This window comes from Hippichthys cyanospilos, chromosome 3, assembly GCF_059441005.1.
Source record: "Hippichthys cyanospilos isolate Australia breed blue-spotted pipefish chromosome 3, RoL_Hcya_1.0, whole genome shotgun sequence".
Lineage (NCBI taxonomy): Eukaryota > Metazoa > Chordata > Actinopteri > Syngnathiformes > Syngnathidae > Hippichthys > Hippichthys cyanospilos.
The window spans coordinates 5,484,106-5,511,604 of NC_142371.1; the positions used below are offsets into that span (position 1 = coordinate 5,484,106).

Here is a 27,499-nt window from a genome sequence, read left to right on the forward strand (position 1 = left end):
TATGTCTGGACTTGACAGCGTTGACACTCACTTATATAGGCTACTGTAGCATCGAGCACGGAACATTTTACTTTTCACTAAAGGTCAAACCACTTCTACTTCTATTTGATGGGAAGTGTTTTAATTCCCGAGTTTGCTCAATTGAACAAGATAGCAATTCATCAGAGGTATTTGACAGAAAACCTGACGTGTCTACAAAAAAAAACATCCCCTCTTTCATTGGAACTGAAATTCACCTTCAATCTTTTTCAACAATCATTATCAGTGGCGTCTCTAGCATGAAAAGTTGAGTAGGGCACAAGAGTGGGGACGAGCAACAAAACCATAATACATTCTATTTCAATTCAAGAACACAATTCTTCTCATTGTTAGCTTTACAAATTAATTCTATGATTACAAGCTTTAAAAGATTCCCGATGAAAGTGACAATCATTGGAGTTGTTCACTCTTTGAATAGAAAGGATGCATGTCGATCTTTCAACTGGGCAAACTTGTCAAAAACACATTTGTCAAAGTCCAATAATCCATGAATACTTCATCATACAGTCGCTTGTGCATTTAATCTCTACTGGCCCATTGAGTCTTGTAAATAAATGTCTTGATCCTTTTTACGTTGATTTTTTTTTTTTCTGACTCAGTTGCTGTCATTGGAGTTGTGACGATCATATTGAGCAGTAACAAAGTTTCAGATGATGGAACATCATCAACTGCAGCAGAGACAGGGTGTTTCCAGTATGCAACTCTGAGTGACAGTATAGGAGAGTTTAGTTGTACATTGTAGATGTTGTAGATGTTGTAGATTTGTCGAACTTACTGAAAAGTGTGCTGACCCATGGGCCGGAGTGTTATAAGGTGACATTTGCAAAATCTCTCTCATCTTAAGCAAACCACGGTATCACAAGCTTACTTCATATTTGCTACAGTGTTTGTTTTCCTCCGTATCATCGGTGCTGTCTCTCTCTCTCTTGAAAGATGTCATCTACCTTTTTTTTTTAAATCTTTGAATCCTTTTGTCGTCCATGTAGCGTCCAGTGATTTTCGAATCACACAGTTTTCCATTTCCTCTTGAATCAATAGGTTGAATGTGCGGATTTTGTCCTTTCCTGGTTCGATAATATTAAAATCCACCATCTGATGCCGTCCTTAACGTCTAATTTCTAATGTTTGCCCAAGTGGCAAAGTGCTTAACTTACTCTTTATGAAAGCATCTACATCATTCATATTGATGAGTTGCTTTTTTGTCCTTTAGGTTACCTTTGGGTTACAATGAAAACCTAGCTAGCTTGCTGCCGCTAGCCGCCAAATCTCAACAAGTTTGTTACGTCTTGCATCTATTTTAATTGGCTGATTTTGGCCCCAGGGCCACATTGAGCGGGCCCCAATGGTTGTCTCCTGAGAGCGGCTGAAGACATGCGCACAACGGTTTTGGTGGCTGGTCACTTTAACAAATGCTCACAGGCTGGCCCTATTTGAGTCGCAGTTAGAGAAATTGTGTTTGGCTTTGGCAAAACCCTTGAATTATGCAACATGTTTACAACGGATTGGCTTTGGTAACATAATTGGTTGTCATCATCATGAATATTATTATTCAGGATATTATTTACAGATTATTATGCTCTTAAATGAAGACAATTATTTTGAGCCTGCAGTGCTCCACTAGCGCCATCTGGTGGGCCCAGACCGTACTGGCTCTAAATGCAGAGATGCCACTGATATTGATAGTATTTGTAATTGTTTTATACAGGCATTAATATATCGATATTAATATAGTAGAAACGTTTATTCATTTCAAGTCAATTTGAAGTGAAACGTATACAGATTCATACGATTATTACAAACATCGTGATTTTTTCAAAGGTTGTAATACAAAATCCAATTCTAATGATGTAGCGATGTGTAGAATGTAAATAAAAATATACTATACAGTAATTATTTTTTCAAATATTGTTCAACATACATTCAATTGAACACATTAAAGACAAGATACTAAAAGTTCAAACTGATAGACTGTTGCAGTCTTCTTTTTTGCACGTCTTATTTCAAAATTTAGGCCTGCAACGTGTTTAAAAAAATAAAAAGCAAGTATGCAAAATAAAAGAATAGCAAAGTTGAGGAATATACATCCCCTACTGTAAGTGTTGCTCCATCTTTTGTTTTCAAATATCCCTCGCTTAGTTTTACACTACCACATAATATTCATTGGCCTGTTTCTGGTATTTTAGTTTTGCTTCCAAGCATAAGCTAAAATGGATTTTTAATACAAAACTAAATGTTTTGTTTTAAAGTCATTTTCTTTTTATTTTAGTTAAGATAAATTTCACCTGGGAGTGCTCTTGAAGACTATTTACACTATAAGCATAAATTTCTGCTTGTTGTGAAGTGAGATGAATACTGTATATTTTAATTCATGCTCACATATAAGTATGTTTGAAATTAAATGTAAATCATCATTAAAGATGTTTAATACTACTTTCCCTTTTCAAATGGATAGCAGTAGGATTACCCAACCCTTGAGTAGAGCGATCATTTTAAAGAAAGATCTACCGAGTCCAATATAGCATTTTTCCTAAACTGTCATGAAATTAACAGAAATGTTCTATTTGCAATTTCTAATTTGTGTTTGTCATATTCAATTTCAACACTTTTTCTGTCATAAATTATTTGCGTTAAATCCTGCGCTTTTTCTGCCACAATGAGAATGTTGTAAGTTGCAAATTTTGGTTCCTTGCACATTAAAAGGGTGACCAATTTTTCCGGTTTCCGGTTTTTCAGTGGTGCAGAACCACAATGAATACAACTTTTAATACTCATACGAAGCTGAATTGCACATTTTGTCACCTCTTAGTAGTACACTTGTGCTGATTTGTTTGCATTCCTCCAAAGAATCTTTGCACAGTCAGCCAAATGTGATATTGCAAAATTACAGTTTACAAAAATTACCGATTTAAGGACTAAAGTTTTGGTTTCTGTCTTGCTTGCTGTTTGGAAAAATGATTCACTCATGATGATTCAGTTTAATCAATTTACGGCAATTTTTCCGCTGAACAAAACTCCCAATGATCATTCATGATGACTCATGATTACTTGTGTTTCATTCTATACAGCATGCTTAAAAAAATGTCAAGGCACAGCAGAAAAAGTCCAATCTTTTATGAAAGCAATGCATTTGTACAAATCATTTGCCATTAGTGTTACGCAGTGCATATATATATTTACATATACAACAATGTTCATAATATTAAAAGTGAAAATGTTCATAATATTAAAAACGATAGTAAAAACAAATAATAAAACTCATTCCCCTTCAAGAAATTGCAGCATTTAAATCCAGTATTTCATCTAAAGCAGTTTTAAAAATCAAGCCTTTACATAGAACGGAAAGTTAAAGTTCCTTATTTTAAATAAAACACAATTTTACATTCATAAAGCTGACAATTACAAAATAAAATTCTTATAAGCTTCACTTGCCAGCAGTCGCAGACAAAAGCAACAAAAGACATACAGTTATATAGCTCTAACCTGGATTTCATTATGAAATCAAATTCTTCCTCTCAAATGGCGAGAAAGCAATAAGAAAAAAACAAACACAATTTTCTTGCCAACTTTTCATAAAATTAGCACTATTTACATTTTAAATAGTTTTTATGTCACCTTTTATGTCACTCAAACCATTTCCATGAAATATTTTCTGAAGATCGATATGGTGGGCTTATAGTAATTGATCATACAGGTATAATTCATGAAAAGGCCGAAAGTTGGCAAAAGTACTAGTGTTATAACTAGTCAGCCTTATATTATATCATTACATTACTACAAGAAATACCATAAGCATTGCTTTATATGTGTGTTTTATCTCCTTAAGACTTAAGTCATTAATTGACATTGACATGTATAAGTGTCAATTGCGTTTTTTTTTTTTTAACTGGGGTTGGCTTGGGAAGTGTCTGATGCTGTCCCACTGGACACTGGCTGTCCCACAAAAAGTACTGTGGAGTCAAAACCAGTAGGTGTTATGGATGTCCCATTTTCGATAATACATTAGCAGAGTTTGTGAGTCCATTGGGACAAATGGCTGCATTTTGCATTTTGATGCATTTTGATTTTCATTCTACTGCTGAAAAGAATGGAAAAATGCAGAATCAACCCCCAGGGTGAAAGATGAGCATCTAATTCTTTCATTTGGCAGAGTCAGTGTAAAGTACAGTATATTTAATCATTGAACGCATTATCCTGTGGGTCTTGAAACGGTTAAATCCTCTCGGCTGGGACGGAAAAATTTACACTTGCCCCCCCCCCCCTCCCTAAAAAACAAAAAACAAAAACAAAAACAATAATTATTCAGACCTATTTCAATGCCAGAGGTAATGTTAATTTTAAATTACAATTATTGCGACATCATTTAGGCGTACCTATTTTTTGCTTAGTTTAACTAATTTCGGTGTATGGGTGTATGTTTATGTAATTCGTGCTTCTGCCGCCTCAAAGTTTAGTGTGAACTGAAGTTAGGGAGGGATATTAAAATCAAGACAACTAATTTACCGTCAACAACTGTTGACTTTGTGGAATTCACTTGAAAACCTGAGTTCAGAACATACAGAGTGAGGTTTTTCCCAAACCATCTATTTATTCATTAATTTTCTGTATTTGTCCTTGTTCGGGTTTGCAGGTAAGCTCAGATCGACAGACAGTATCTGACGGCAAAAAGCAATGTGCAGCCTGGATCGATTGTCAGTCAGTCACAAGGGACATTTAGACACACCACGTGAATAGTTGCCGCTCAATATGAATATTATTCGCACCGAGCGACAATTTAGTCTCCAGTTAACCTACCATATTCAGGTAAACTTCCATATTCAAATGCATGTTGCATTTAAATAGGTGAGGAAGCCTGGAGAAAACCCACTTTGAGAAAATGCATACTCCACAGATTGAACTCTGGATTTGAACATTGAACTTTAAAACTGTGGCAGATGTGCTGGCCATTTTATATACTAGTTGTTATTAATTAATTTTTCTTATAGTGTATACATAAATGTATTCAAATGCCCATGCCTAATGCAAAGTTTTCCCTCATTCATTGAAGGGCTTAAGAGTTTTAAATTGCAACTCATCCTGCAGCATGCTTACAAACATCTTCTCGTACGTCTTGCGTGTGGAGGTGGACCCGATGATGCGGCTGATCTTCTTCAGGCCCTTAAGAAGGTAGCGAGGTGCCCCTTTGCTGCGTAGCACCCTCAGACTGTAAGAAAGGCCTTTGACTAGATCCAGGTCAAAGTTGGCTGTCTTCCAAAGGTGGAGGAGTTGCAGGATGTACTGCTTGGGGTGACAAGCAGTCACTAGTGCTGACACATCCTCCCGGTGGACTTTTACCCCTGGCAAGCTGTTCGTCACCTCCAAGAGGTCAGTCAACGTTAAGTTTTTCATGCTGTTGCAGCGGGAGACCTTTCGTTCGCAGTGGTTCACACCTGTGTAGAAGAAAAGGGTGGGGGTGTGTACAGCTTTGATCATCGTCGACTTGTACATTTGGGCAGCCTGTTGGTTGTTTCACGTGTTGAGTTAATATGAACACTAGGAATGCACCGAAATTAAAGTATTTGGCTATAAATAGCGAGAAACGCTTGGCCAAAAACCGAAACACAAAAAAAATCATTTTGAATCAAACTAAGCAATTTTCTTTGGGACCGGACTGTATTGTTGCTCTGTGATGTGATGGCAATACAAACGGAGTTGGGGAGACTCAGGCAAGCCTCACTGCTAACACAGTTAAAAAGGACGAGAGCTATTGCATTGATGCCATGTATTACTTGGTGTATTTATTTTGAGGTTGGCCTTCGGAACATGACGTTGGAGTGTGACATGGTGACGTGAAGTGTCCTTTTTTTTTTTTTTTTTCCAACCTGCTGAAATGCTTTTCAACAGTAGTTGCCTACCAAGCGACGCCGTGTGAAATTCCCGACAGACACCTGCTGGTTTTTGCATCATCACTTCTTTACATTTAGAATGTATTTTTCAGTTTTGTGTTTCGGCTAAAAACTGAAAATGCTTTTGCCTTTTTTGGTGGAAAATTTTCGGTGGCTGAAAAGTCGATGCATGCCTAATAAACACATTTGTATAGCATCAGCTATGTCTTGGTTGATAGTCATATAAAAGGCGAGAGTAATCATAAATTTGTTAGCATCTTAAAAATACCTTTTATAATGCCATAGAGCTTGTCCTGGTCCTTGTTCTGCTGCCTCCACAGCCGGAGCAGTTGGAGAACTTGCTGCTGTGGAGAGCAGGCCTTCTTCAGCCTCTCCACACTCTTACCATCCACCCTCCGGCCCGGAAGACTCTCCAGCAGACGTTCTAGGGGTACAGAGGACAGCTGCGGGGAGGCGAGTGACTGAAAGATAGCCTCTTCACACAAGAAGACATCTGGAACAAGATCGAAAATGATTATTAGTATTATTATTATAATAAACCATCATCATTTAAATCCCTTTCCAAACAGTAAAGTAGCTACATATTTGCACGTCATTGTCATTCCATAAATTAACCTCTCTAAGGTATGAAAGCATATTGCATTCACTTGTAAAAATTAACAATCTGCTTATTCTGATCACTGTTTAGGTTATGTTTTTTGGACATATTTTAAACATTTTTAACAACAAAATAAATAACTCAGACACACAAGCCATTGCCATACACTTCCATATTACTTAGGCAGTCTTCTGGGTTTTAATATTAGTTATTGTCATAGAATTCTTTCTTTAAGATGTCTGTTCTTTTCAAATTTTAACAAATTTTTTAAACAGCTTTTGAATGCTTTGCAGGATTATACAATGAAATTCAGTATAATTAACAGCTTAACACCTGATGTAGCGCATAGACTATACGACAAACCAGATTTAGATACTGAAATGTTGTGCATAGCAGCCTTAGAAAATGAGTGGTATCGCTCAGTTGGGAAGGGAAGGATTCAAAAATGCCTTCTTTATGTGTGTGTGTGTGTGTGTGTGTGTGTGTGTGTATATATATATATATATATATATATATATATATATATATATATATATATATATATATATATATATATATATGAACATGCCCCCAAGGGCCTCTTGATTTTGAAATTTTTGTAGAAAAAAGGGCCTACCTTTCATTAAAAATTCAATTTCGTTCTTTGATCTCTGCTTTTGTGGTTTCATTCACATGAGACATAATTCAGATTTTTGTTGAATCCAATCTTTTTGTCTGGTTGTCATTAAAGTGTATTTGGCTTGACAAGGTCAAATGAGTGTAATCTGAGTATCAGTACTGCAAACGCTTCCAATGCATAACATCGCTGTCTGGCACAATCATGTCCAAATATGGTCACTTTATTTCCCACAAATTGATACAAATGCTACATCCTAACGTTTGTCTTTTTTTTTCTTTTTTTTTTTAGGCAATATTAAATAAAATGAAGCAGTGTTTATATAGTACCTTTAATCAATACCTACAAATTCATTATTGATTTTTTTTCACATTACATTTTTGGTAACTCATGCAGGATGGCATTTTTTTCTGAAAAATTTTGGTCGCAGGATGGCATTTTTTTCTGAAAAATTTTGGTCGCAGGATTTCTGTCGGATTGTATTTTGGATGGAAAACAACAAAAACAAAACAAAAACATACTCAAAAAGAAAACAAAAAAGCAGAAATAACCTGCAGTGAGAACAGCCTAAATCTGGTCAGAAAACAGGACTAAAGAAAATCCCCTGCCCCGAGGAAGGGAAACAATGACATTCCAAAAAGAAATCAACCAGACTAATTTGATCTTGTAACGTGTGCGGTATACCGTGAACAACTGATGTGTACAATGGACCTCCTTCCCTCAGGTTCTCACCTGTGTGGCACAATGTATGTTGATGAGCACAATCTAAGGCCATAATTTGGTCTTGACTCGCACAGATGCTGTCAGAAGAGGCCGTCCCCCATCTTAAAGTCTTGAGGCCTGCATCTGTGCAGTTTCGGTGGGGTCGACATGGTTCTGTGGAGGAGCTGCTGCTGGAGAAATGGTCAGCGGGGCATTGCTTGCACACAGTGTCACTCAATGGTGTACCTGTAAGAACCAGAAGTCTTTATTAAGCCAAGGTTTGTATTCCATACTCGAAAAAAAGTCAGGCCACACCACCAAACAAAAATGTTACAAAAAGTGGATACATATTTCAATGTATGTCACTTCTACCACTTGATAGAAAATCCCTGGCATAAATAGACCAAACAACACCATTAGTAAATATCGGTGATTCAGTTTTGGATCGGGTTTTTTGCCTGGGAACAGATGATGATGTATCTTGGCACAATAATATCTGTTCTACAGTGCTACAGTAAATCCACTGAGACATGGTTTACATGACAATGACAGAGACGCTAAGCAAATGACAAAGCAAATGATTTTAGAAGTTATTTCAGATGATCAAATGACTACATGTTGCTGTTTTATGTTAAGGTGCGGTGATACAGTATGATTCTGAGGAAGCCAACCACATCATGGGCCTATGTCATTATGAGAGTGACGACATTACTGTAGAAGCTACTCAGTGGGCTTATTTTTGCATGACCGTATATTTTACTGGAAACAAGAATAAAGTGTAATTTGCCTTAAATTCAGTGGAACGTCTTCATTCAAATTTCTTAACATTGAACCATTTCACCCAAAATGTTGTCAGAAATGTGCTAGTGATACCAAAGAGGAATTGTTTATTTAACAGGAAATTGTGATTTATTTAGGAAGTGTACACACTTCTCTGCCCTGGCTGCTCAGTAAAATTATTTTTAATGTCACTTATGCCACTTATCTTCAATGGAGTCACGGTTGCAGTTAATTCAGTTTGCATTAGGACTTTCCGACTCCAGAACTTATTTTTCTTGTTTCTTGTTTCAAATATGGCTTACTGCATAGAAAAACTATGAATCTAGCTGCCAAGTAGGTTCCTCATATTTTATTTAGGACATCCATACTCACTTGTATGCGTATTTTAGACCAACATATGCAAAATTATTTGTCTGCTAAGTGCACAAGTCACATTGTGGGTGATGTGTGTCACAATCACATCCTCATTCTGCTTCTTGAAAGTGGGACATGTGGGACATTGAACTTCATTATTCAGTTTCAACACTTGTTTCGCTTCATTTTGCACCTTGTAACAACATGCAAAGTCTGGCACAAAGTATGGTCTAAATGTGTGCAGGGCTGGACTTTATTTTGGTATCTTCCAATAGAAAACGGCACTTTTCACGCATAACTCCCACCCCCACTCCATTGTGCAACCCTCACAGTGAGCGCTGCAACATTTCATGTGGCGGTGTCTCCCATTTTTACTAATTATATGATACCATATGAATTGGAGGGCTGGGAAAAGAAAGTTGACCAAGGCAGGTCTGTTGACTAAATATAGGTCTCCTAAAAATACGTCCATAGTGTACAGCCACCTCAAGCAATGTATCCTCACTGGAGTAACTTTTGAAGCAATCAGAGTGTGTAAAAGTTCTGACATCCCCCACAATTCAAACGGGACCTGGAAAATAGGAACTGAAATCTGATCGATTCAAATACTAGTTAAAAGAAGAGAAAATACTTTTGAAAATAAACACATACAATATTTAATAATATTCATCCAAAGTTTTACATGCTGGGCAGTGCTTTGAAGGCTCTGCCTGCACATAACTGCTATATTCATGGATGCACGCAACTTGCAGTGATTTCAAACGGGTGCTTTCAAACGGGTGCAGACTTCTACAGGTGGCTGAAGTAAAAATTTCTAGGGAGATTTTTAATAGTTGAATTGAGTTCTTGAGTATTACTATTATCCTATTATCATGTCTGTTCGAATTCTTAAACAAGTGCATCAAGGCTTGAGTTGGTACAGAAAGATATGTAAATTGTTTTCCCGAGTGCAGCTGTTGTCTATGAATATAAAGCCCACTGTGTATTTGCTACTTTTGAGAGAAACCTACATTTTAGTGAAAAGCAAAAGGGCATGTTAGGTGGCCAAGTGGGAAGAAGCTGAGTCACATCAAGGCGGCAAAGCATTGGTTTTTGCTCATCTTGCGGTCTTAAGCCCTCAACCGCATTTATGCCCATCGCATAAGGAGCCATACAGTTTAGGGAAGGGGAAACCCCAGTAATGCCATCCCACGTCGAGTAAAGTTGTCTCCTATTTTACTATGGCGGTGTGTGAATTACAGGGTATTAAGAATAGCGGGTAAATGTCATAGATGCAGGCAACGAGGCATACTGTATTTAATGCAAAATGTGGTCCAGAGGAGAGCGATGGGATGGATTTGTTTTCATAAAATAACAGTTGACGCAAGCCGTGATGACTCAATAAAGTACTGCACCGTGCAAAAGATCCCGTGTAATCTAAACGGAACAACTCATTCAGAAACAAAGGAAACTCTATTCATGATTGAACTTCCTTATCAGGGTAATTGAAGGGACAGTGTGTAAAATTTTGACCGTTTTTCATTTAAAAACGAATAAATTAAATGATTGTAAATTTCAAAAACTTGCAAATTAATGTGTTCTTAATGACCAACAGTAGGTTTTGTCAATGTGACGAACGATGGGATGGATTTGTTTTCATAAAATGAAAGTTGATGCAAACCGTGATGACTCAATAAAGGACTGCACCGTGCAAAAGATCCCGTGTAGTCTAAACGGAACAACTCATTCAGAAACAAAGGAAACTCTTTTCATGATTAAACTTCCTTATCAGGGTAATTATAGGGAGAGTGCATGTTTTAAATATAATCGTAGGTCTAGTTTCATCTAGTTAGGTCTAGTTATCATTAAAATATGTTACATGGGGGGTGGCACTTCTCCGGCGGCGGCCATGTTTGTTATAGCTACGGACAATGGTAAATGCACACCTGCAGCACCTTCTGCTGTCTGGAATGAAAAACTGTCTAAATCTAACACACTATCCCTTCAAAATCAGTTTCGCTTACAGTCTAGATTTAAAATAAAAAAAAAAACAGACGTTAAAAAAACAATTTGCTCTGACAGAACATCCATCCTTTTAAAAAAAAAAAACAGTGAAAGCATCACCCTTTGTAAGCTGACATGCAGTCAATGTAACTTAGTCATTTAATCTTTTTCCTAATATTTAACTATTACTTGTTCCATTTGTAATGTGATCTGGTCAGGAGGAGGACAGAGTAAGAATTTCACTGTGTGGTTTTGTGCTATACATTTGACAATGAATATCTTTGAATCTTTAATAATTGTTGAAGTTTAAATTGCTAATGACAATTTCCCTCACCTAAAGCTGTAACTCCATAGCCAGGTGGGCAGGAGCTATGTGCGATGCAGAACTCGACCACAAGGTGGAAACCTGTCGCACACTCGCACACTCGGTCGTGGGTGCTGTTGCACTCGTGTTTCACCAGTTGTTTCTCTTTGCACACCTAAACACATAGCACACAGCGGAACACAGTCAGAGACCTTTAAGTGGGGAACGTGGAAATGATTCTTTTGAGACACAATGCAGGTCACCAAGGTTCAGCATTACAAACCGCAGCCTTGAACCAACATTTTCATGAAAGACATACACTAAAACCATCTTCTGGTCTTCTACAAACAACACAGTATAGCACATAAGGAAATGATCTGAGAGAAACCGCAAAAGTGAAGCGTAAAGACAAATCTGTATACAAATGTGAAGGCAACATTGGCTTGTTTTCGGACCAGTTCACATAAGTGAAGTAACAGACAAATCCACAGTGCGTGCCCGTGTGTAGGTGTGTGTGTGTAGGTGTGCGTGTGTGCGGGCGCGTGCGTGCGTGTGCGTGTTTGTACACAGGAATCTTAATTACAAAAACAGGTTTTTCTGAAAACTAGAATGAAGTCATATTTAGCATTTTAGCCATCTACCTTTAGCCAACGGTGGCAAAAGTACTCAAGCTGTATGCTTAGACAGAAGTCCAAATACCATTCTGGCGATTGTTTTTTACATGTGGTACACAGGAGAATGCGCTTGAGACAAACAGCAGGAGGTGCTGCAAGGGATGCATTTACCATTGCCCGTAGCTATAGCAAACATGGCCACCTCCGGAGAAGAGCCACCCCCTATGTAACATATTTTAATGATAACTAGACCTACAATTATATTTAAAACTTATGATTGGTCATTAAGAACGCATTCATTGGCAAGTTTTTGAAATTTACAATGATTTAATTTATTCCATTTTAATGAAAAACGGTCTAAATCTTACACACTGTCCCTTCAATGCTTTGCATTACGGTAAAACACTAATAAATGCAGTATTCAAAATAAAGCTCATCATAAAAAATAATGTAACAACACAAACGCCTCGATATGTTTTTATTTTGAAGTTGTTTCAGGAAGTGTGTCGCAGCACTGAACAGTTGCTCCAGGAGACGTGAGTCAACACTACGTTGTTCTAAAAATCATGTTCAGTCGCTAATTTTCGACACTAAAAAAAGACTTAATTATGGTGACAATGTATTGTACGGTGCCTGTTGCTAGTGTTTATCATAGCGTCTAGCACAGGGGTGGGCAACTCCAGCACTCGAGGGCCGGTGTCCTGCATGTTTTCCAGTTTTATCTCCCTAACACACCTGATTTAAAACATTAGCTCATCAACAAGCTCTGCTGGAGCTTGAGAATAATCCTAATCAATTGAATCAGGTGTGTTTGAGAGAGAAAACAGGAAAACATGCAGGACACCGGCCCCTGAGGCCTGGAATTGCCCACCCCTGGTCTAGCATGAATCTGCCACTCAAGCGCTCAAGTGCTCCATATTGTCTGGTGAGAGCAGTCGGATTACCTTTCAAAGGTAGTTTAATAACTAGAGACAATATTTTTCCAAAGAGGCATTTTGTAACCTGCATTTTTCACAACACTGTATTGGGGCTAGGGATTCAAATATTTGCAGTGGTTGAACTTGACATGAATAGAGATAAAATGTGTACATAAACGTTAGTGAAGAGTGATGAGAAGGAAGCCAGATAGAAATATTTTCTCTTCTAAGCGCCAAGTGTTAGCAACTGCTGTTCTCACATTGTTTAAATATGTAATTGTGACGTGTGAAGTCACAAATGCTAGTAACAAATGCTAAATGAGATAATGATTAAAAATGAAAAAAAAAATGTGTGAGGTTTTTCAGGAACTTTATTTTTTTTTTAGGCTGGCACAAGACACAGTGCTTACATCACAAATCAATCTTGTAGCGGTAATGGCAAACAAGTCACCAATTGAAGAATATCTTGTTTTTCTAAAACTGTATTCATTCTTATCAATGTTTACAGGTATACAGTCTTGCATTTCGCTGCTGTCACGTTTTTTGTTCCCCTGCCTTTTAAGAATCCCTACATCTAAATAAAGATCTCAATCGGGGTTGACTTTACCTCTCCCTGTTTAAATCAATTAATCGATTGATCAATTAATCTGGGGGAAAAAATGACAAATGAAATAATACAAACGATTTAGAAAGTTAAGACAAATACACGTACCAAAGAACAGTATTAAAGGATTTGTACTTTGTTGCTTCTCACCGCTGTACCTACCAAGGTGCAGTATTGACACGAGTGCCCCCAGTGCCAGCTGTCCGCAAAGTGCCTCTCTGGACAGGCTTGGCACTCTGTGGCGGTGTCAGCAGTGCAGTGATTCTTCAAAGCGGTGCCCGGGGGACACTGGTCACACAGGAGGAGGTCAGAGGTCACTGGGTCGCGGTATTGGTATTTGGATGGCTCGGCCTGCTGCTGGAAGGCCCAGGTGAGGGAGGCTGTGAACAGCTGCACCAAGGGAAAAAAAACAAAAAACCATCAACACATGTGACGGAGAACGCCATCTCGACTTCGCATCTTTTTTTTGAGCTCAAGCCTGAAATATTTCTGAATGCTGGAGCAGCGGTCTGTCCAAAGGCTTCCAGTAAGAACGAGTTGAAGGAAAGGTCAGAGCTGTAAAGTTGTAGCTCCTGGTGGACTTGTTGGCCTCCAGCCAATTCCCGTGCTTCAAAGAGTCAGAGAAGAAAATCATCCGGAGAGATGAATCTTTGCGTATGAACTACTTCATTATTGGCATCTCTCAAGCAGCAATTAGTCACAATATATTGACGCCAAACAAGCTGTAATTGTTGTTGTATGATTTCATGGTGCCTGTTAGTCTTCATTATTTTTCACTGCTCCTTTGGCATTACTTTCGTCATACACTAAATGATTTCTGGACAAAAAATTAAGTGGATGCAGATGTTTTAGTCCAAGTAAAAACTTAGGGAGGACTTATTATTAGCTTGTTTACTAATAGGTGGGACTCTGGAGTGCCTTCCACTCATTTCATGTGAAATCAGACAAATCTTTTGTTTTCTCAAAATGTGTCTGCGAGCGAGCTGCTATGCATTTCCCGCCCCACTGATATGGTGAGGCCAATGTACATAAGCACTTTCGAACTGACCTTTTCCACCATGACTTTAAAGTTGAGCTCGCTAATCATCCAGAGTCAGGTTCAAGCGACAATTCAGTTACATTTGACTGTGTTGGTTTCACATCAGTGGTATACCTTGCGTATACACTGTATTGACATTGTCAGTGTAGATTTGTAATTGTCTGGAGCTCCAAATACAATGTCCAGACAATAATGCAGTGAAGCCACCCTAGGTGTAGTCTCAAATACATCAAACGGTAACCAGTTACAACAGCATCTGTTGAAGAAAATAAATGAATCCATTTATTTGTTATTGTATATTGATTGTTTGAACTACCGCAAAAACACAATGTATCAAAATGTAAAAAAATAACAGGTTGAATGTTTTTCTCAGAACTGTACAGTTGAGTTTAAAAGGACACTAATTAGATCAATTCTTTACAAAACCAAATCTTTTGACAGCACTAGTTTTAACCAAAAAATAAGAGACAAAATGCCACTAGTCTGCATCTTTTTTTTATTTATTTTTTTTGTGCTACAACCATGTGTGCAGGAGACAAATGCCAAATGCCAAGAGTCAACCAGGCAATCTGAACACTTCCCAGATAGTGTCCGAGGCAATACAGAGCCTGAAGGCTTCCAATGACCAAGCTGTGAGGTTTAACACCCGATACTCAGTGTCAACGCCCGTAAGGTGAAACGTTTCCACTCAGGACAGTAGCAAAATTCATATGCCAGTCATTGTTTACATTCGTTTAACTTCTGTTAAACACAAGACTAATCAAATGTACTGTGTTGCATAAACAGGATAATATTACTGGTTGCAAAAATGTCAAAATGGCATTAAAAAATGTAATGTTAGTAAAGTAACTTGTAGGGGCTTGTCTGAGTTCTTTCTGAAACACACATGCTCACTCTTGTGCCTCTGATTTGGTGGCTGCCTCTTTCAAAGACTGCATTTGGCAAACATTTCCCAGTGCAATATATATTTATAAATAATTTTTTTTTCATCAAATTAGGACTTTTATTCTGGGTATGATGCCTTTAAAAAAAAAAAGATTCTTCACTAAATAAATCTTTTGTTCTTGTATTCCTGGAACAGACGGCTATAGGTTTTGCTCTTAAAATAATATTGACTTGATAGATATTAGCTTCAAACATATCAGAGCAATTTGATTTAGCCAAAGCTAATTTTTGAAGGAGCCAATGGTCTATATATTGTTTGTTTTATTGGCCCGTTGATCCCCATATGTAGGTATATGAATATTTTTTTAAATGATTTATTGTGCAATATTTTGCAGACCCCGAAGCTGCAGCTAGCGAACGCTTGAAGGTCGGGAGACCTAAGCCTTGAAATCCTAAATGTTTTCAGGACTATGTGGGAACACATTCAAGGAGAAGATCTCACCCTTTTTAAAATGCGATAGCGCTCACCAGCCACCGTCACACACTTTATCACAACTCTTAGAGGAACACTCTGCCATAGATACACCACAGAGCCTTCATATTTATTGTCTAATTGGCTGTGAGTCTTCCCGAACAGCTCGCAGTAGACTTGGAAGAGAAGCTGTCAGTTAGCAAGCATGTTTGACATGCAGCCATGCAGACCGGGGAGGACACATGCAGACCAGATGTCAGTCAACAGTCTGCTTCCTTTCGGCTGCAGCAGCGGCTCTGCGGACTTTCCCGTTGGCCGAGATGCAGCCTCGTTGCTCAATGGGCCAGCGTTGCATTGTGATCACATATGACTGTGTGTGCTTTCTCCCACGTTTGTTTGTTTCCATCTTATCTACATAAAAATATAATAAGCAGCTCCACTAATATATAGTACATGTGCAGGATAATGCATTGCATGTGTGGGCAATGCCGATGTGTGTTTATGTGTTATGGCTGTGGTCCGTATGTGGTCAACTCTCCTGGCTGCTGTTTGTTAAAGTAACTGTTGGAGGTTACTGCTGGGCTTTCCCCGTTCACCACCACAATACAAAACAGTCTGTCCTACTATTTTACCACCATGCACCACTGACCTCCCTCTCTGCTGTGTGTTTGTGTTTCTTCTTAAGCCGCTTACCTCAAACGACACACTACCTCAATAATAAATCTGTCAAACCTGATCGGATGCTTTCTGCATCTGAGGTCAAATGTGTATTTTGTGGTAATTTGGTAGAGAAAGAACAATGGCCAGTTGTTGCTATATATTTGTCGTGAACTGTGTTCTTCGTTGATTTGGTTCTGATTAGATTGGGTTTTGTTTGATCTCATGCCTGTTATGATACAGGTTTGCACGGAGGAGTTAGGGCACAACTACAGAGAAGCAGGGGAAGCCAGGCAAGAATGCAAAATGTTCCCTAAAAAAATGTAATGCTTTTCCGAAAAACAAAAAGAATATACTATACTTGGAATCAAAAACTACTAAATTAACACAAGTGAACAAAACAAAGAGAGAAAGAGAAGTAGAAGAAGCAAAGTAACAATCCAAAATTGGGAACCAGAGAGAAACGGAAGCAGCAAACAATTAACCAACTAGATGGACATAAATAATTAAATAATTAAATGAATAAATAAATAAAACATGACAAAAGGGACACAGGGATAACGAGACAAAACTAAATATAATAAAAACCAAATCAACACAAACACAGATAATGACAGTATTTCTGCAATTTAAGCCTTCCACTGAAATAGACAAATTGGTTGTCAAATGTTATCAACATAACACACTTCAAATAATGGCCCATGCTGAAACAGCTTCAGTACTTCAATTACTATACAAGTCAAAATGAAAGGCACACCGCACCAACTCAGGTTTTACCTTTCTTATGTTATACATAGATAAACATACCTATATTTATGTACAATATATACGGTATTTAGTGCCTTAATAGTGCTTTGCTTTCAACTTGTCATGCAACACTTCATGTTTATATGTAACCCACTCAAAAAAGTAAAAATGCCAACAGTTGTGCTTCAAATTTTGAACTCTGATCAATTAGACACCACACATCAACTTATTCTTCAGTTAGTTGCATCACCCACTCCACAAATAAATAAATAAATATTATGCAGTATAGAAGCAACACTCATTACCAAAATGTCCTTTACAGATGCAGACAGCATGTCTTCAGCTCTGTTGTAATAAATGTCAACACTCCATTAATTGATGGGTGAGTGACCCTCATTTTAAATGATGTCAAAAGGTATATGACAATCAAAGTTTTTTTTCTGTGATGTCCACTCCCACAAATATTTCTCAAATGGTACTTTACTGGAATCAACAAATGAATTAAACAAATGAATAGCCTGGCAAAAACAATAATAATAATAATAATGAATCACTTACACATAGCGCTTTTCCAGACCCTCAAAAGACGCTTTATAATGAATACATTATTCATATACCAGAGGTGGCAAATTATGTTGCATAGCCGCATCTGCCCTGGGACAGGCTGACAGAAGCGTGGCTGCCATATTGTGCATAAAGTGACAAACCAGGTAAGGTGTACAAAGTGTCTTTCCCAAGGACTTCAGTTACCGGATTACCTGCTCTACCACACTATGTTGCACTTAAAAAAAAAAAAAATAATAATAATAATAATGGACTCCGATCTGTTAGATGCCAAGCCTCATTCTTAAATGTTCTGTACACTACATAAATCACCACACAAAGGTCGAATAGGAATGCTAAAATACTACGACTAAAAATGACGCCGCTGGCCTTTGTTGAGCTGTTTGTTCTTAATTAAATGCACATTTGACTCTTGGTGATCGTTTCATAAGAAGGTGAAAAACACCCAATGTATTTTATGTTGCTTCCAAGGTCAGTGAAAAGATAAATAAAAACAGATTAAAGGCTCCATATTGGAAACCGAAGCTCCAAAAACCAAGTGAGCTCAGTGGGTTTTCCTGACAAAACTCATCAACCTCTGAGGACATATGAGATGACTCTGTGAGCCATAACATGAATGCATGTTTTGTTTGTAGCATGGGTGGCCCCCACCAGGAATCATAATCATAACGATCATAGTCATAATTTAAAAAGGCAATTAAGCCATGCGACCACAGACAGTATAGAGAAGCTCTGACCCCCGTTGAGCTAATCTGGTTACAGTTACAGCCGTCACATCAATAAGTCACGCTGAGTTCACTGGCGTGTGTTTAGTAGCACATGTGGAAATGGTCACAGTCGCAGTGATTTTGTCAACTTTCGCACAGTGCTCTTTGGAATGAGTCCAACGGCAGCGACAGCACACAGTTTAGAAGAAATGCACGCAACAGAGAGGGAAGGACAGCACATGCATTCTGGGAAATGTTAAGATGAAAATAACTATAATAGGATCTGATTAAATCCATTTTGGGACAAATTGAATGGTTCATTGGTTTAGTTATAAGGCTATGATGGGATCCACGTGGACTATAACTAAAATCAAACGTTTGGTGATGAAACCTGCAAAACCCCTTGTAACCACTTGGGAGCAGCAGAGGAGGCGCATCTTGTGAAAAATAGTATCGAGAACCAATGCATTCAAGAGGCCGCATTTGTAGTATGAAGTTGCTTTGGATGGTAATATTACAGCTTCACCGCTTCAGGTAATCCAGATGTAGTAAATACATACATTCAAACAAAAACCCAAGATTTTTATTATTCTTTAAAAAATCTGATCATAAAATATCCCATATAATCACACGTACAGTACAGTACCTCGAACTAGAAGGGCGTTGAGGTTAGTAATCAGCCCTTATTTCTAAGGTTTGGGCTTTGCATATTCTCTCTGTGCGTGCATGTTTATTTCTGATCAACTAAAAAAAAAAAATCGATCTTTTCGCCTCAGCGATGTAATTTTATATGACTTGTTAAGGTCCTCTTATCATGTACACGTTTTCTTTTGTTCTCTATACTTTTTAGTGCAAACGATAATTCAATTATATTACAATAAAGGCAGTACATAAATGTTTTGTTTGGGAGTCATGCTAAAATAAAGGGAGGTGAGACATGAATTAATATGAACAAGTTTATTTATTATGTTTCATTTGTAACTTACGAACCACTTTGACTTGCAGTCTGAAGTAACTTTGACAACCTAACGAAATGCTATTAATTGAAGCTAACCTGTGCTAACCCTACAGCTCTGCTAACCTTTTAACTTGGTAGCACTTGAGCCGCTGCGTCAAAGTGGATCTTTTGCCCTAGAACTTTAGCAACCCTAGCTGACATTTCTTTAGTGTTAAAACTAAAGGGTGCCAGATTAACATCTTCATTGCGTTAATTCATTGTGATCATAATTACAGACAAAAATTATTATTTTTTTAATCACATTGATACAATTTCTAATCTATAACTTTTAAGGCTTTCTGTATGATGAATAGAACTGTTTTCATGTCATGTATCTGGCTTCTTGCACATGAGTTGTTGCAGGTTAAAAAGCAAAGGTCAGTCTGGTGGACACTGATTGGCTATCATTGTGTTTGGCATGACCTAATAGGCTCTTGATGTGGGTGGGAGGGCAAGTTCAGGAGCGGAGGGAGACATGAAAATTGAAGAGGGTCCAATGACTGGTAAGATTAACTTAAAAAAAAGGCAACTTTCATAAAATTGAGTGATATGCATTTTTTTGTGGTGTTTGCTCGCCACAGAAGCAGCTCAAGTTTAGCCTACCACATAAAGACAAAGGACCCAGCCGCAACTGCAGTCACAGTTAAGGATAGCAACAAAGACACTGTATCAACCCATAGCAAAGGTTCTTGCCAAAACAAAATTTGAGAACACCCCACATTTGAGTGAGTCAGAGATGAACAGGATGTACAATATTTTACTTTAATTTTAATTTCGAAATATTGGGAAACTGACAAAAGAAAACAGTTATTTCCCTCCTGATGGTCGAAACGCAAGGTTGCAAAACTTGCAGTGCCTAGCTAGTCTCAAATACAACAAGAGGTAAATGGTTACAACTGCATATATTCAAGTATGCTAAAGAACATAAATGGCTGAAGGTCCTTTTTGCTGTGTACATCGATATTTTCATTCATCACAACACAAATCTGAATAAAGCATTAATTAGAGCAATTAATTGCAGATCTTACTTCAATCTCAGTTTTTTTTTTCTCTTGTGGCATTCCTCTTTAGTTTTCTTTCAGAATAGATTAAATAAAATGGATTCGTTGGCACATAAATGAGAAACAAAAATAGTTGTATGTTAACAAGGAGACATATGTACAATATTCTTCCCCGATATAGGTACGTATCGACATAATGCAGGGGTAGTGTAACTACAAGATACTTTCATACAAAAGTAACTAGTAATATTTAATATCACATTGCCATTTTTTTTTTTTACATTACGGAATTAACTTGCTTGCTGGAGTTTCTCTTTCCCAAAAGTGTTTGATGAGTCTCACTTAACCCATCCAAACATACTAATTCCATGAACTACTTGTGGCACAGTAACAGAAAAGGACTTTCCCTCAACTGTAGGAAGCACTATTCAATGAGGGAGTCCAAAATATCTAATGTTATGTTTTTAATGCTTCCTGGATGACCCGAGTTTAATCAAACATTGTCCTGTTTCATTACTCTTGATCAAACCTGCCAAAATTGATCAGGTTTTAACGAATACATTTCCTGGAAAATGCCCTGTGGCGCATGTCTCTACGTGTGTTTATCAGCAATTAAAAGACTGAGTGAACTTAGCAACCTCCTGTTTTTCTTTGAAGACACCATTTGATGACATCATACATGGGCCATCATTGGGAAACCAAATTACATGGAAGCTAGGTCTCACTGACATCCATAATTACACTGTCAGTGAGACAAATGTACTAAAGGGAGCCTAGCCAAATGGGAGGAAAACATGGATGAAGGTACTAAAGCGGAGACGGAAATCAAAGGATTAAAAGGGAGGGCTTTTGATTAAAATGTAATTATGTAGAGACAGCGATATAGACAGCAAAAGGACAAATACTTAAGGATGTTAGCTTTGTGAGCTCATGAAAAACCTTCCGCTCCATTTAAGTTTTTTTTTTTTTTGCTGGATGAAACAAATCAGTTTGAAGAATAACCAAAATGTTACTTAAAACAAAATGGCTTCTTTCAATCTGCTTGCTATGCTAAAAAAAAAAAAAAAAAGAATACTACTGGTGAAACTCATCTGCTTCATTTTTCCAAGTCCTAACATGGTCTTCAACAAGTTTTACTGCATGAACTAAATTAGTTTTTTAAAGAAAACACACTGAAAACATGTCGTGACACACCACAATAGCCGTAGCATGCTTGGTTGCTCTCTGTATACTGTATATGAAGGTCAGCTTACGTAACAGTAATAATTCTTAGTGTTTTTTATTCAAGAAATTCTGACCGATAATATTCATGAAACAACAAACAAAGGTGATCTAAAATGACCATACATTTGATGTTGTGCTTGTTCTTATCGGGTCACCTAGAGCCTATCAAAGTTCGTTTTAGCTCAAGAGGCCGGATAAACATAAATTCAGTATGATGAAAATAAGGCTACATTCTAATAATGCATTCAATTATTATCTACAAGGATTCAAAGAGGGTTATGCAATCTGTTGTCATTTGTGAATGAAATTGACATGCCTGTACCCCAAACAAAATAACCAGACCATTTTATATGACCTTATCCAGTAGAGGCGCTTCCAGCTGGCATAACCTTAATTTACTTTCAGCCAGCAAATTGTCAGGCGCATGTCAACGGATAACCCCTCAGCACGTCTAACATGGCACAAAGTGATCTACCAATTTTCCAAAAAAGCAAAAAAGAAAGGGATGTCAGTAACACAAAAATCTGGATATTTTGATGCTCACATGCCTCTATGCTGTCTTTAAATGTAATGGTTAATATTACATTTTTAGATTTACACAAGAAAGAATATATTGAGAGAACGTGGGTTTTGGGTTATCTGGGGTTATCTGAGGTCACCCTCTAATTGTGGCAGATTGAGGCTGAAGCACAAAAGGATGAAATCCTGAAGCGCCAGCTTGTACACTGGGCACATGGCTTCAGTTAACTGAAGAACGCAGGTGGTCTGAGGGGGGATTCCAGCTCTGTGCTAGTATGTTTATGTGTGAGTTGTTTCCCGTGAATATGGAATCTCTCTCTCTCTTTTTTTAAGGTCATAAAGTGATAGAGGGGGAATGAGATGGAGGTTATTCTGCTGCTGTACAGGCTGACATTGATTCATTGCTCAATTGATCTAGTGCGACACAGCTTTTCCTCCTGTAGTCCATCAATAATTGCTCAACAAAGCATCTCATATGATGCTTTTAACTTTGGTTTTCTTTGAAAAAACAAAACAACAACTGTAAATGTTTTTGTGGTTGTCTCGATTATTGTTAGTGTAATAAGAGTATTTCAGGACACTTTAAAATATGTATTTTTACAACATTATAACTTCTTTCGGTTGCGGTATCAATAACATTTTATCCGGTTGTCACGAGTCTGTCAATGGTTACAAAAATCCGAAACAACAATTACCACTCAAGTGTTAACGTTTTTAAAAATGTCATATTCTGCGTTCAAAACCACGCCAAAAAAAATATTTGCCTACCACATGCAAACATTTGTGCATGTTGTACTGAAGCCATGCGTAAACACCACTACTCCCTGTACGGAGTGCAACAATGTGTTGTCTGTGCTACAACTGTTCACCACATTTGCATCACTTATACTGTTTTTAACACAACACATAAGGAAGTTAGATGAAACAAAAACCAAGGGTGACATTGATTCAAATAGTTGCATACCTTTTGCATACCCCCCTCCCCCCCACTTCTCTTTGTCTCTTGACCACACGCTCCACAAACGGCTAAAAAAAAAACAAATAATGCCTCTACACCCTGCCCCCCAGTTGCACTCCATACATGCAAACTTCTGCTATCTGCTCTACTGTTGATGCAAAAGAGGAAGCAGGTGTGCAGTTGCAATTTACAATGGTAAGCGTTTAGTTTAAAACATCTTGCTCCTTAATCACACATCCAAAGCAAGTCCCTCCTGGAATTCCTCCGAAAGTTTTCAAAAGTATGAAATCAGATTGACAAGGTCCCCCCCGCCAAACTAATCCTCTTTGCTTTTACAATGGAATACAGTATTGCACAATTGGGGAAGTTTCTGCAGGTCACACAAACGGACACATCCAAGAGGAAAGCAAGGAGAGGGTGTGAAGATAACGAAGGAAGAGGCAACAGATACTGTCACATGTAGCTCCTGTACATTATGATAATGGGATTAAAATGTGAATAGGATTGCTTACTTCAAGTTCTAAAAATTACAAAAGGCAAACTACAAAAGGAAGCAAATATTTAGCAATGAAAAAAAATGATAGATGGATGACAGATTCAAAAAAGAGGGGTTGTGACTTATTGTCAAATATAATGGTGGATTGACAGCAGGGTATGTCTCCAGTTAAAAATGACTATTTTAACTCATTTTTAGGACGGCATTTTTAAAAAGTGGTAGAATGCAGCCCCATAGAGGGCACAAGCCAGTGCAAAGTGTAGGTCAATCAAAAGCCTGTGTAAAAGCAAAGGGCATTGCACCAAGAAGGGCTTGATCCAGCTTCAAACTTTGCTGAATTATTATTAGCATTCCGCCTAAGATATCCACACTGAAATGATCGTGACATGCGTTAATTATGATCACGATCGGCACTATTAACCAACGAGCGAGAAGAAGTGAAATGTGGGTTCATAGACAGAAGGGGAAGAGGGAAGCACTGAATCTAGCAGCAAAATTGGGCACGCCGGAGGTTGGGAGTGTACCGGGTTAAACTAGGAAGCTGGTTGATGTGGTGATTGTGACAAAGGTATGTCGAGGGGACCAAGTGGACAAGGCCATAAGGCTGAAAGCTTAGGGGCAGACTTCAAATTGTTCCACCATGGTGTAGGGAGCAAGAGAAAGGGAGTAGGTGTTATCTAAAAAGGAAGTGTTAGCTTACAATGCCCTGGAGCTGAAAAGAGTTTCATAGTAAGTTATGAGGCAAAAATTAAAATTGAGCGTGTTCGGTTTAATGTTCTAAGTTGTTTCACTACAAAGCTAGGATATGAAATAGAAGAAAAAGTGAACCACAGAAGCCAACTTAGATGATTTGTAAATGTCCAGAAGAGTTGCATATAATGGGTATATCTGTAAAAAAGTGATGTGGACGGAGCTGCCGGAAGAGAAAGTGAGATGAAGAGCAAAGAGAAAGTTGATGGATATAGTGAGTGAAGACATGAGGGCAGTTGGTGTTGGAGAGGATGATGCAGAAGAAAGCCTTCCATGGAAATGGATGACACGCCATGGAAACCCCTCACGGGGAAAAGGACAGCAAAAGAAGAGCCATTTAATGGTGAAAGTGTAGCTGATGTAAACATCGGGTAAATAATGAGTGGCTAGATTTTTGGGGGACCGACAAGAAGTGCATATTAATGTGAAATACAGAACTACATGGACACCCAAGTTGGATAAATTGATAGTGAGTCAAACTGGTGAATAGACAGTTAAATGGACAGATTGTTTGATGAATGCACAGAAGGATGCAAGGACTAAGTGGGTGGACAGAGTGATGGATGGATAGATGGATGATGGATGGATGGATGGATGGACGAAGACAGACAAATTCACCAGCTGGTGGGTTTACAAAGAACACATTGAGAAATAGAATACATAAGTGCCTTAACGTATCAGGCATATACTTGAACTCGCCCATTGACCCGCACATGTCCTTGTGTGCCTCAAAAAAGATTTTATGTGATTTCATGTTGAGGTATTCCACTGACATCATCTGAAAGGAGCATGCCTTTGAAGACAGATTGCAGCCACATGTGCTGGGGACACGCCGGGAAAAGGAAGTGCACACAGGTGCATTAGGTACAATCACTGCCTGAAAGCACAACAGTGTCTCTGGACAAGGCTGCATACCATTTGTCAGACTCGCACACAAGGTTTCTCAATGACGGATTGAGAGGCTGCTTGGCTGCGTGACACGCTTGGAAGCATGCACAAGAATATGAAGAATTCCCGATGGAAGCTATTGGCTAATTAGCCGGATGTTGAAAGCAGTAAGAAGACTGAGTCATTAGTTGGCTAAATATGACAGTTGTCTATTTTCATTGCAAATGTGTCCAGCAGTGTAAAAAATCATCTGCAGGAATTGTTTGAAGCAATAAGTACATTTGCACACATTGGCTTGAATGAAAATTAAATGAAAATTAGAAACAAATGTAAGGCCGCACTTGGTGCTTCTGAATGGCAAAAAGGTTTTAAGTTTTTTTTTGTTTTTTTTTTTTTTTCTGTTCTGGTAGCCATCACTATGAAAAACATATTCAAAATCTACCATGCAAATTACAATGGGTGACAAAAAACACGCAACCTTGATCCTGAACCCACTCGATCAATAATATAGCAATACATTATTTGAGGCAGAAAGCTCCAAAAAAATCTTTTTTTTTTTTGCATTACATTTCTTTTCATTTGCTCTTATTTTATCACCACTATGACTGATTGAATATCCCCTGTACATGTTTTAAACAAATACTGTTTTGTAGCCACACAAGAATTACAGTGGTGCAGAACAGGCAGAATAAACTACTAAAACTTGAAGAAACAAATTTTACTCACATTTATAATATAGTTAAAGCCTGGAACATAAGATTCATCCAGCCACAAGCCTAACCAAGATAAATGCGCAATAAATACATAAATAAATAAAAAATCATTTTTCTCCAGAAAAGTCAAATACAGCTTACCAGTATAAGTTTCATGGCCAGGTTGGAACTTGCTATCCAAGCACTCATCTCCTCTGCATAAAAGTGTACTAATGTGGACTCCATCACAAATGCGCTCTTATACCAGAGCCACAGGGAGAGTGTGTGTAAGAGCGAGCCATAGAAAGAGAGAGGGAGAGCGAGCGAGAGAGAGAGGGAAAGAGAGAGAGAGAGAGAGTGAGTGCACATTGCCCACCCACCAAGTGCCCCCCCCCCCCCCCCCCCCCAGACTACGTCAAAGAGGAAGACAGAGAGGGACGATTACTACAAGTGAGGAGGGACCAAGCGCAATATGTTAGGAGGGGATGCAACATTTAATTTATGCATTTATTTATGTACTGACATAAAAGTATTTCCTCTGAAAAAGAAAAACTATCATTGGGCAATTCTGCTTTCCTGAAATGACCCCATCTTTTTGGAATATCACGAGGATGTCTCACAATTCACATCACATTTCCATCACATATTTAAATTAAAACTCTTTGTTTACATTACCTTTACTAAAACAGTGCGCAAAATAAACCTGTTCACCAATCCAAGGAGAAGTAGAACTATGGGATTTCTCAGAATCTATAAGCAAGGAATTACAAATGTACTATACATCTATCCATTCTTTTTTTAATCGTGCTTTTGTTGTTTTGGGTGTCAGTGTGCGAGCAAAAAGTAAGTGGAAGGTTACAGAAGAAATACAGTAAGAGATGAAGAATAGAGAAGGAAAAAGGGTGCCACATTTCTTCTGCATGTTAAGTGAATAAAGTCATAATATTCAATACTCTGTTCCCTATAGCTTTAACACTCGTCACTTGTGGATCAGCTGCAGTGTATGTATGTCTTTGTGAGAGGCAGGGTACAAACAATATTAAAGGACAAAACCCCTTCAGAAGGTTGTTTTTGTTTTCTTTGCATGTGTAATATATAAATTATATGGAATACCATAATAAACATTACAATAAGATAATCCTTTAATGATATTCAGAGCGGGAAATCAGGTGTTACATCACCACATTAATATAAGGCAGGTAAATAAAGACTAGAAAACCAGAGACAACTGGTCTTTTGGGTGCATTTTGAATGCATTTTTTTTTTAATCTAAAAATACAACTTGCTTCTCATATTCTACATTATGACATGGTCACCATTTTTATTCCCCCCCAAAATGCCCCCTCCCCACACTATTTTACAGTTTCTCTTTATTTCACCGCGGAACTAGTTTTTGTAATAAATGACATCATAATACTTCATCATAAAATTTAAATCAAATCAGCCCACAGGTTCATTTAAAAGATGCAACATTAATTCATACTTGTATGTCCATCACTGCGGCTGAATT

At 37.9% G+C, this 27,499-nt stretch overlaps 1 protein-coding gene across 1 annotated transcript; it reads right to left on the reverse strand.

Moving 5' to 3' along the window:
- Positions 1–4,349: 4,349 nt before the first annotated feature.
- On the reverse strand, positions 4,350–26,275 carry LOC148425594 (tumor necrosis factor receptor superfamily member 11B-like). The gene is made up of 6 exons (XM_088410457.1): positions 26,152–26,275; positions 13,556–13,783; positions 11,289–11,433; positions 7,868–8,083; positions 6,190–6,414; positions 4,350–5,465 (listed from the first exon to the last, which is right to left on the reverse strand). Exons 1-6 carry the CDS (start codon positions 26,233–26,235, stop codon positions 5,071–5,073), a joined length of 1,293 nt encoding a protein of 430 aa, XP_088266583.1. The 5' UTR covers positions 26,236–26,275; the 3' UTR covers positions 4,350–5,070.
- Between the last annotated feature and the right edge of the window lie 1,224 nt (positions 26,276–27,499).

Bases quoted from the DNA above. Each gene is read 5' to 3' on its own strand.
- LOC148425594 (XM_088410457.1), bottom strand. From the start codon at position 26,235: ATGGAGTCCACATTAGTACACTTTTATGCAGAGGAGATGAGTGCTTGG. The intron at 13,784-26,151 runs GTAAGCTGTATT...CCCTTGGTGCAG, and splicing joins TGGCCATGAAACTTATACTG to CTGTTCACAGCCTCCCTCAC. The intron at 5,466-6,189 runs GTATTTTTAAGA...TCTTCTACACAG, and splicing joins GCTCTATGGCATTATAAAAG to GTGTGAACCACTGCGAACGA.